Raw genomic sequence first — 11620 nt, forward strand, 5'->3', positions numbered from 1 at the left:
TCTGTCTCTCTCATGCACACAGACACACACACACTCTCTCTCTCTTTGTGTGACAGATTGCCTAGAGAGCTCCTGAGAAAGAAACAGACAACCTATCGGGCTAATCTGTTTAAGCCAAGCAGAACGTGGGTTCAGCCCTCTGATGTTCTTCAATGTTCCACTACTTGTTTTCTTCTTTCCTGCCAGAAAAGACGTTTTCCATCTTCAGTTATGTAAGAAGATTCCTTTCCTAAGCTGCTAACCCATTAGGCAGACTGCAGGAGCCATGTTGCGAGTGTGTGGCTGGGACACACTTAACAGCTGTTCAGTAATGATATCACTTTACGATACTAGGCTGACTTTATATTATTCTAGCGTTTGTGTGTTTTGGCGAGTGTTTTGAGCGGGTGTATGCAGGTTCTTGCTTGTGTGAACGTGTATGTGTGGGTGTGTGTGTGTGCGTACATGGGTGGGTTCTGAGCATGTGTATGTACATTTTTTTCTGATATACGTGTATGTGTGTGTGTGTGTGTGTGTGTGTGCGTGAGAGAGAGAGTGCAATGTGTGTGAAAATGCGTGGGCATCTGCAGGACTCACTGGGGTAATCTTTGGGGTGAACTTTCTCTGACCAGTTCCCATGGAAGGTAAGTCTGTACTTGGCAGTTCCACAAGCACAGCATTCCAAACCAGGCTTCTCTGTAGCGGCTCCAAACACAGCCTCTGCAAGGGTGAAAACACACACACACAGAGAGAAAGACAGAGAAAGAGAAACAGGTAGAAAGGAGAGAGAGATAGAAAAGGAGGGAGGGAGAGAGGGAGAGAGAGATTGATGGAAAGGGAGGGATATAGAGAAGGATGGAGGGAGAGAGAGAGGGAGAGAAAGAAAGAATTATATAGAGAGAGAGGTAGAGGGAGGGAGGGATGACAGACCACATTATACTAAGTGGAACAAGAACGGCATGATCAACATTCGTTTGCGTTGGAGCAGCGTGTCGTGATGGCGTCTGTAGAACAGCCGTCTGAGAGGAAGTTCTGGTACCTTTCTCACACAGCCTGATGGTGAGCGAGCCTTCATCCTGGAAATAGATGACCTTCTTCTGCACAATGCTGGCCCTGAGGACAGGAGCAAGGACACACCATGACACACACACTGTCTGGCTTGTGTGGTCATTACGTTTTATTGTAAAAACTAACAAAAAGAAGAAATGCATATATTGTAATTGAATTCAACTTTAAACTTTTGGTACAGTATCTGGATTCAGGGGATGTGGATAACCAAGTCCTCTGATGGTTGACTAACCAAATACACTGTGCACAGCTAAGAGAAGCTACCTGTATCCTGTAAACAGAGAAGCTAACTGTATCCTGTAAACAGATAAACTAGCTGTATCCTGTAAGCAGATAAACTAGCTGTATCCTGTAAACAGATAAACTAGCTGTATCCTGTAAACAGATAAACTAGCTGTATCCTGTAAATAGATAAACTAGCTGTATCCTGTAAACAGATAAACTAGCTGTATCCTGTAAACAGATAAACTATATCCTGTAAACAGATAAATTTGCTATATCCTGTAAACAGATCAACTATATACTGTAAACAGATAAGAACTAGATGTTTCCTTTGGCTCCTCCTGCTTCTGAATGTTGACATCACAGAGTACAGAAGAAGATGCTTGAGAATGTTATTCTAACACTGCAGACCAATATCACCACCACAGACTAAACAGAGTAAAACCAACGAGACGGATTCTTTTACCAATTACATTGTGTGTCGTTAGAGACATTGAACATGCGAGTTCAGTCTTTAGGGAAGTCTCAATAAGTAACAGCCTATCCAGATGCGTTGCACAGTTCAATATTTACCTTCAGCCTGAACAGTGAACAGATTGAACGGAGTGTGTGTGTGTGTGTGTCCTGGCCACAAACGGTCCTCCAAGAATGCAAATCTTCCCTTTGAGCATAGAGGAGGAAGCATGCAGACTGCTTCTTCAGACAGCCAGGCTTCACAGCCCTGACTTTCTCCCTATCTCAAATATATATATATGGGAAAATGTGTCCAAACTTTTGACTGGTACTGTATATTGTATATATACTGCAAAAAATCTCACTCACCCCACTCTCCCGCTCTGTATTCCTTCCTTTCTCTCTCTATCCATCCCTCCCACCCCTTGTCTTTCCATCCCTCTATGCTCCCAGGGGGGTTCCAGACAGACACTGTCCAGGAGAGTAAGAGGTCAGAGTTCTAAGGTCAGAAGTCTTAACAGCTGCTCTACATCTGACCTGAGAGGTCAGGGGGCACGACACTTCCTTCACAACAGGGAATGCCAAAGCCAAAACTGTCCTCGACAACAACTGCCGCCCATGTTTATAAAAACACACACCGATTCCGGGTGTGTCTCCTCGTTCGGTCGCCCCAAGGTTTTCACAAAGCACTTTAAATCTTTCTTCACACACACACACACACAAACAAAGACACACACACCAACAAACACACACACATAAATGCAAACACACAAAGAGACACAGACACACGCATGCCACCACACAACGACACACGCACACACACTCTCAAAGATACACAGACACACGCATGCCACCACACACACACACACTCAACGAGACACTGACACACAGACATGCACACACAAAAACACACAGACACACACAGAAATACACAAACACACACACAGACACATGAGGCCATAGAGAGAAGGAAAACTGGAGGTCCATGCTTCTGGTCCCAATAAGCCAGACCTTCACAACCAGAATATATCTCCTCTGTGGACCAATCTCTCTGGACACACACACATCCTCTGGCGTTAGCAGCACCTACAGTCCTATTTCTTTTAACTGAAACGACTATCGACATGATACTACAGAAGTTCAACCATTCTGGAGCTTGTCTTGGTGTAATGTGTGTGTCTATGTGTGTGTCTGTGTGTGTGTGTCTGTTTGTGTGTCTGTGTGTGTGTGTGTGTGTGCGTTGTTGGGGAGGAGAGCTACCTGTAATAGACTGTAAAACCCCGCGGGACGTGGCTCTGTTGAGCTACTGATCTATTCCTTCCTCCTTTCCTCTAGGTGTCTTTCTATCTTTGTGCAGGTGAAGAGCTTTGGGTTTGGTTTTCACTCCACACTTTCTGCGGAGATATCTGGGGACGGGACACGGAATTGGGTTTTATTTGATGTCAGATGGAGGGTGACGGCTGCTCTGCCTCACACCAGCCTTCTACTGGCTACTAACCCAGTCCTTGGGCTACTGCACTGAGGACGACGGGGGCATAGGGCTGAGGCTGGGGCTGGATGTGGGGGGCTAGGGGCTAGGGGCTAGGGGCTAGGGGCTAGAGCCTGGGGCTGGGGCTGGGGTTGGAGGTGGGGGGGTGTAGGAGCTGGAGTTGAGGCTGGAGGAGGGGGCTGGAACACTGTATGTCTAACCTGACAGGCACACACTAAATGACAGCAATACAAGGTATAATTTGCAGATGTTTTGCACCGCAACATTTATTGGAATAATACTAGAGCAGCAATAAGCCATCTGGGAAATGGAGTGGGAAGATACATTATATGTAACCAGATTCTTCTTCAGAGCAGGAGGGTTTAAATCCATGCATCTCAGGAAAGTGAGCAGAGCAAAGTGGAGTGAAGAGGAAGAGGAGGAGGAGGAAGAGGAAAACGAGGAGGAGAAGTGGAGGAATAGCTGTCCACTGGGTCTAAAGGTAGAAACTTTGAATCAAGCTGCAGGAGAAGTGGCCTGTCTCTTCTGGTCTGTCTATGTGCAGGGAGGTTAGGTAATCTGAGGACACTAACTGTATATAGTTTCAAACTAGAGCTACTTAAATTGTTCTTGTTCCAATTCAATCTCACCTCAATTTCACACCTCTGAACATTAGCACTGAAACAGGGTATTATGTCTGATTAGTGTTCAGGTGACTGGACAATGAGATATGGTAATTGAATTTTAACACCTTACTTCCATCCTCTATCACAATTAATTAAGGTAGAACCCCTATTCTTTCCCAATGCAAATGATCTTTCGAGTGTGTGTGTGTGTTTCATATGTGTTTCAGTATGAGAAAAAAAGGGGGTTCTATGACCCCCCTTTCGTGAGGCCGCCTACTTGAGGATGACGCAGCCGCTGGCAGCAGGGGGCGCTGTCCAGAACACCTGGATCCTGGTGCGCCTGCGGGGGGTGCTCTCTGTCACGGCGGGGGGGCAGTTGGTCAGGAACTGGGTGTCGTCCTCATCAATGATCTAGGAGAGAGACAGGAAAGTTATCTTTAGTTATCTATCGAAAGACAGGATAGCTGATATCAGTTATCTATCCAGAGACAGGATAGCTGATATCGATAATCTAGGAGAGAGACAGGATAGCTGATATCAATAATCTAGGAGAGAGACAGGATAGCTGATATCAATAATCTAGGAGAGAGACAGGATATCTGATATCAATAATCTAGGAGAGAGACAGGATATCTGATATCAATAATCTAGGAGAGAGACAGGATAGCTCATATCAATAATCTAGGAGAGAGACAGGATACCTGATTTCAATAATCTAGGAGAGAGACAGGATACCTGATATCAATAATCTAGGAGAGAGACAGGATAGCTGATATCAATAATCTAGGAGAGAGACAGGATAGTTGATATCAATAATCTAGGAGAGAGACAGGATGACAGGATAGTTGATATCAATAATCTAGGAGAGAGACAGGATAGCTGATATCAATAATCTAGGAGAGAGACAGGATAGCTGATATCAATAATCTGGGAGAGAGACAGGATAGCTGATCCACGCGCACAGCTGGTTCTCTTTTAGTTTTCCACTTTTTTGACTCTGTGCGGAGGAGCCAGAGCCAGGAGATGATGCGTGCTCAGACGCCAGAGACTCCCTCGGACGGGGATCAATAAGATATTATACTGTACACCAGTGGCAGGTCCCACCTCCCTGCTCAGGGCTGCTGCTGGGGCTAAGACTGCACCCCTGAGGGAGTCCCTCCTGGAGGTTCCTCTGCGATCGAACCATTTCTGCTTTTAATTAAAAACAGTTCGAGGGCATAGTGTAGAGGGAGGGCTGGCTGCCGTGCGACAAAGAGCGGAAGCAGCAAGAAAGACAGAAAGAAACCAGGCAAGCGAGGAGGCAAGAAAGAAAGCCAGAAATGAAGAGAGAAAGAGGTCAGTAATAAAGCACAGCGACTGACTGACACGCAGATGACCTCTGACCTTTCTCAAGCTGTGTGTGGTCTGCGGCTAGCGACGCAACCCACAGCTTCAGTGTCAGGCGGAGGGTGGCGCGGCGGGGAAGAAACAAGAAAAAGGAAAGCAAACATCATGTTTTGGGAAGGTGGAAGCGGAGTAACCGGATGAGTCTTGTGTTCCTACTGCTTCCTGTCTCCCCTGCTCTGTGACTCACAAGCCCGTGTGCATGGCTGTTTCCATCAGTCCTGTTTACAGACCAGGAGGAGGTTTATACTGTGCTTCCTGGAATGTTCGGGGCTGTTTACTTCGGTGCCCCAATGAACTACTTTCTCCATTATTGACACGCTGCTGCCTCACCCAGGCTCACAGCTGCCAGGATGTGTGTGTGCGCGCGCGCGTGTGTGTGTGTGCCAGCGGATTCCCAAGGTCTCTGCTAACAACCAATGAAGTTTATTTCTGTGTCTTGTCAGGAACCAAGTCCTGTCAGTCATAGACAGCCCTCTAACAACTGGCACAGAAAAAGAGAGAGAGAGAGAGAGAGGAGGATGGAAAAGAGAGACAGACCGAAAGAGAGCAGAGAAAACACACAGAACTCGGGTTTGACAGAGGAAGCAAATGGATCAACTGAAAGGCAAAAACCCTCTCTTCACTCCGCTCATTAGAATGTGTGTTTCCCCCCCAACACATCCCCTCCGAAAATGTCTCCGCTAGGGTGTATAGAGCAGTACTGAGGTGTTTAGACGGGAGGGGGAGAGCAGCACTGGGACTGTAGAAGGGACGGGGTGGAGTCCATTGTGTTGGAACTAGGCTAAACAGATCTGTCCCACGGGAGTGCCGCAGACTGTTTTACCTCCAAACTGCCTCTAAGTGGCTGTCATATCTGAGCTGGCTACGACCAGCCCGGGGAGAGGTAGAGAAAGACAAAGAGAGGGGAGAAAGAGAAACGGGAAAGTGAGCGAAGATAGTGCAAGAAAGCTTCAGAAAGAGACAGAGAGGAAGAGAGAGAGACATACAGAGAGAGAGAGAGAGAGAGAGAGAGAGAGAGAGAGAGAGAGAGAGAGAGAGAGAGAGAGAGAGAGAGAGAGAGAGAGAGAGAGAGAGAGAGAGAGAGAGAGAGAGAGGAGAGAGAGAGAGAGAGAGAGGAGAGAGAAAGAGAGCGACAGAGAACAGAGAAAGAGAGAGAAAGGAGAAAGCGAACGGGAGGAAGGAAGGAAAGCAGGCAGGGAGAGGGGAGCGTTTGTTTTAATTGCAGCTTCCGGCTGAGAGTCTCTCCTCTCCCTCCCTCTCTGCAGCACTCCACCGTGCCCGAGGAGGGGGGGTGGCAGAGGGCATGTGTGTGTATGTGTCTCTGTATGTGGTGTGTGCGCGCGCGTTGTGTGCGCCTGTGTGTGCATGCGCGTGTCCAGCGAGCTCTGGACTTGGTTGGGAGTCGCTGAAGGCTTCTGTTTTCTTAGTCCCTCGGTCCCCTGTGCCACAGCAAACACAGATGCCGAGCGAAACTCTGAGTAAACGTTCCTTTCTCCAGGAGACACTGATGGGTAGGGCTCATGCAGGCCCAGTCAGAGCCTGGGCCCAGGCCCCTGCACTCCCCCAAGGGAAAATCAACACGGAGGAAAACACGATCTGTTTTGCAGAGTAGAGGCTGCTACATAAGGGGCGATCTTTAGGGACTCAACACACAGATGGAACTCTGTGACACGCGTGTGGAGAGATTTAAATGTCACGTCGACAGCGCGCATGCGGCGGGCCGGGGAGTGATGGATTTCATTCGTCCCTTCGTGAAAGCAAATCTCTGGAGCGTCGATACTTTGCCTTGGGCCCCTAATCAATCAAACAGTTTTATTACCATGGATCACCGAGGAGGTTTTCACTGGCATCAAATCCCATATGTGACATATTTCTCACGCCATTATAATGTCTCGCTGTATAGATTTGCAATTAATTCACAGCTGGCAAACAAATTCCCTCACTCAATAACAAAAAACATCAACAGGAGAAGCGATGATAAATTCCTCTTAGCTCATCACTATTCTTCAAGCAGCCATTAAGCTCTCCGTCTGCGTGTCTGACCATCTCGACAAGGACGAATGTTTGGGCTTTTTATCTTCCCTGTAAAGGCAACGTGGCCGCCGCGTTCTCATCTTTTCTTCGAGGGCCACCGAGGGGCGTCAGGGAAGAGAAGACACACAAACCACAGCTCAGGGACGCCGATCCGTAACTGTCGCGGGCTGACTCAGTCACGGACGAAAACGTCAAGCGGTAGAGCCAATTAAGGTGAGCTCATCATTTTCTCGGCTGAAAGCTCTCCAGAACAGATGCTGCTGCTTTCTCGCCTGCTTTTAGGACTCTCAGCTCTGGTGTGAAGTCGGTGTGAAAAGCAGCACATAAGAGGCCACGTCTGCCATTGCAACTGGAGAACACTCTGAATGGTGAAGCGCTGACATAAAAACTGTAAAGAAAAACATGTCTTCCTTTATGCCTTTCGTCAATGCTCCTATAGGTAGACTGTGAGAGAGATATGCAGTTCATATCCAGTATTGCACATACGGTATATTATGAATACTCTGTGAATGTGTACATTTAGAATACAGGGCTGGCTCAAATTCATACCAGTCGTCCTTGACCACGAATCTCAAACACGCTAAAGAGGACACTCTCGCGTCTCCTTCCAGTGGAGCTCAGTCAGTAATGACTGTGACCTCTGACCTGACAGAGGGGAGCGTTCAAACCCACCCCGTCGCCATGGAGATGCTCTCTCTTATCTCTGAACGGCGGATCGCATCTCCTATCCTCACATCTCCTCCCTCTCCACCAACGTTCTGATTTCCTCCCAGCGTCGCAACTTGAATCTGGCCTAGATACACCGAGCAGCCTGTCGCTGAGACGGTTTGGTAGCCACGCCCGCCGCTCACGACAAGGGCTGCCCTGCCCCTGAGGATTGTCCTCTTGGTCTAACGGTACTACCACGGTGCCATCCCAGACAGGCAAACAAAGGCGGTTTGCTTGTGTGTGTGTGTGTGTGTGTGGGGGGGGGACAACGGGGGCCTCGATCGCTACCAGCGCAGGAGATAAAAGAACAATCGCTCTGTTTTCTGACTTGAAACATGAAGGTGGAGAAGCCCTTCGAGGCAGTAAATCTTTAATTTGAGAGAGGGACGGGAAACACACACCGGCATTCCAGGAGAGGAGCCAAGAGCAGCAGGGGAGCGACGACAACCTGAATGCATCTGTCTCAGCCTCCGTACAGTCAAACACACGAAACAATACAACTCTGTCTGAAGCATTGTTCTGGAGGACCGAAAAACAAATATGCATGGCTACAAAATACATGTAGCTACAAAGGCTTTCTTGGTTGCCATATTGAAATAGACGTGATGAAAGGAGGCTTATCACAGGTGTGGGGGGGGGGGACAGGCTTGGTGAGGGGGGAGAACAGGTGAGGGGGGAGAACAGGTGAGGGGGGAGACCAGGTGAGGAGGGAGACTGGAGGGAGAGGAGCGCTCTAACCCCCCGTTGGAGCGCTCTTCTCTAGATGCCCTAAAAACGCTCTGTACATTCAGCCTGACTCACATGACAGGTCATGTATCTGCTAAACATATTTGTTCAGCAAGACTGACTCATCCAAGGGCTTAAACGAGGGCTAATCCTCCTTTTCAAAGACAATCAAAATATGTCATGTGATATATGTAATACCATGTTGTAAATACCATGCTGTAAATCACTTTAGCAAAAGCAAAAGCATACAGTTGGGTATATGTTGACGATATCATATTTAACTGCAGACCCGCAGAATAAGACGTCCCCTCCTACTGTTGGGTTCTGCCGAGGGACCATGGGGTGTGGATCTCACCTGGAACTGACCGGCGAAGTCCTCGTCTGTGGTTCCCTCTCGGCCCTCCCTCAGAGCGATGAGAGTGAAGCCCCTGAAGTAGGCTGGGCTGGAGGCCAGCAGGGTCACTGGGTGGACGTAGAGAGGGAGGTGGAGGAGAGGGCGAAGGAGAAGGAGAAGGAGGAGAGGGTAAAAGAGGACAGGGAGAGCGAAGTGAGGGAGAACGAAGAGAGGCAGAACATCGGGAGGAGGAGAGGGAGGTTGAAGAGAGGGAGAAGGAGGAGAGGTGAGGAAATATAGGTCAAACAAGAGAAACCCACGAGGCTGGATGTTGCAAGTCATTATTTTGAGAATAATGTTTTTGAGGTGAGCAAATGAAGAGTATTCCAAAGTACAGTAGGCCATATACAGTGGTGGGTTTGCTTGGAGTATGTGGGCTGGGGGAAGATTAAAATTAGGATAAAAAATCTTCTGTTTGCCGATGTTTGAATGTTACATTTTAAATGTATAAGGTTCCATGATCGTTTTATCCTATACTTGGTACAACTCCTATGATCGGCTACGGGATGTTAAATTGCAACCAGAAGACTGGCACATTTAAAGAATTTCCCTGACACCGAGTGAGGGATTTTCAAGGCAAATTTACAGCTGCAAGGAAAACAATTAAGTCGTTAAGTTTTATATTGATTTGTAAACATAGGCTAATTGCATTCAGCAGGCCTGTTTTTGTATCGATTTGGCACAATAAATTACGCATCCGTTGCACTGATCTTAAACTTGACTGACGACTAAGCTTTTTAAAGTTTTGCTTTACAATCCATTATAGTTGATTATTTTACGCTTTCTGGCATACCTCTGTAAGTGCTCCCCGGCTGGTAATTTTCAGGATCCCCTTCGATTCTGAGACGAAACTCATTATAGCCTTCCCGCCGTGTGCCCTGAGTCTGTGCCCGTAAAATCCTGCCGCAATATCCGTCCGACTTCGCTGCCTTGTCCGAGGGCTCCTCGATAAACGCGACGGCATTGCAAACAAAACTGGAGGCAAAGTACTGCAAAAGCAGTAAATGGACATATATTCCCATTGCGCCCACCTCTTGAAATGAAAGAGAGCAGAGGCAAACTAAGAATAAATGTTCCCTCTCAAACTCCGGGAATCCCACGAAACTATTTAGAGACTGTCAGTGCAAACGGACAAGGAAACCTTCATCTCTGGTTCTGAACGGGTTTTGAAGTTCGATAGTACCACTGAAAGGGAGCTTCCACCGTTTCCGTACTGTGAGAGAAGAGCGATGTTCCGTGGCGTGAATGATGAGTTACGGTAGGGAGCAATTCTCAGGCTCTGGTAAAAAGCGGGGCGCAGTGACGGGAATCCTCGACAGCCCCCTTTACAAGAAGAGAATAAGCTTGTGATGCTGAAGGCAGTGGACTTTAAACACAAGCCAAACACCCCACCAATAGTCGGTGAGCTGTGAGCGACAGGATCACTTTGACATTCTTGTGGGCAGGCAAGGGAGCGCTACCAGCCAGTGTCTGTGTAACCGTGATTATCATAGTAAATCACGGAGTCGTAGACTGAATTGTCTTAAGCTCCTGTTGTATAGCCTTTTTTTCAGGTTTGGCTAGAGGACACATTTTGCATAATGTAAAAAGTTAAAGATGGGGTTACATAAATGATCAAACAAAACTAGCCTACAGATTAAAAAAAGTCAGACTTTGCATTTACAGACATCCTTTCTGTGTGGTGTTTTATTTCCATTTCCGTTCTGTTCATAGCCACAAACATGTTACAGGGATCTCATCCCAAGAGCCTTTTGATCCCATGGATCCCATCCACTCAGCTGATCTGTTTTATTGTGGGCTAGAAGAGTGTAGGCTAGGCGACTGTAGGCAAGGAGACTGTAGGTGAATGGAAGTAACCTTTTATTAATGGGGCAGAAACTGGGAAGGTGCTCGCCAGCAGATGTCACAACAGCGCCCTGTCCCTAACATCTAACCATCTAACGTTTTAACGATACCTCACACACACACACACACACACACATGTTGTCACATGGATCACAGATGTTGTTTTTTCTGTCATTTGTAAATAACAGGACGTGTTTCTGCAAACTATGCTTCACTCATTCAACTCTCAAGCCCATGTGGAGTCAGAGTTCTGAGCTCTGCGTACAGCTGGAGGTAGTTACCCAGGAGAGGAGCCTCCAGCGAGGGGGCTGTTTACCTTGGGGGAAATGTGACGTGTCAAAGGAACAGGCCTCGGGGCATTCAGTCCCCAGAGGCTCCACACAGCTGAACATGGTTAACCCTTGTGTTATCTTCGGGTCATTCTGACCCATCGTATTGCGACAACTTTACCGCATACAAAAACAAAGTGAAGCATTTTATTTTAACCGTTGGGCTGTCTCAGACCCCCCACATTGCGAAGGTTAAAAGAAAATTATTTTTATTTGTTTTTGTATTGGGTAAAATTGGGTAAACACAACGATGGTTCGTTATGAACCTTTGGGTCATGTGACCCGAAGGCAGCACAAGGGTTAATGAGGGGGGAGGAATGCTTCTGCCTGGGGGCCCAGGGTCCTGGGAGCTTGGAGCAGCAGAACTTGGGCAGTAGACCCG

General features: G+C 47.6%; 1 protein-coding gene across 1 annotated transcript in view; it reads right to left on the reverse strand.

Moving 5' to 3' along the window:
* The window catches only part of spon1b (spondin 1b), a 22827-nt gene extending 12281 nt beyond the window's left edge, over positions 1 to 10546 (reverse strand). The window contains 5 exon segments of the mRNA XM_062460811.1: positions 577 to 699; positions 1019 to 1092; positions 4094 to 4227; positions 9026 to 9132; positions 9858 to 10546. Coding sequence (XP_062316795.1) covers positions 577 to 699; positions 1019 to 1092; positions 4094 to 4227; positions 9026 to 9132; positions 9858 to 10086 — 667 coding nt within the window. The 5' untranslated portion in view covers positions 10087 to 10546.
* Between the last annotated feature and the right edge of the window lie 1074 nt (positions 10547 to 11620).

Source organism: Osmerus eperlanus, chromosome 5, assembly GCF_963692335.1.
Source record: "Osmerus eperlanus chromosome 5, fOsmEpe2.1, whole genome shotgun sequence".
Lineage (NCBI taxonomy): Eukaryota > Metazoa > Chordata > Actinopteri > Osmeriformes > Osmeridae > Osmerus > Osmerus eperlanus.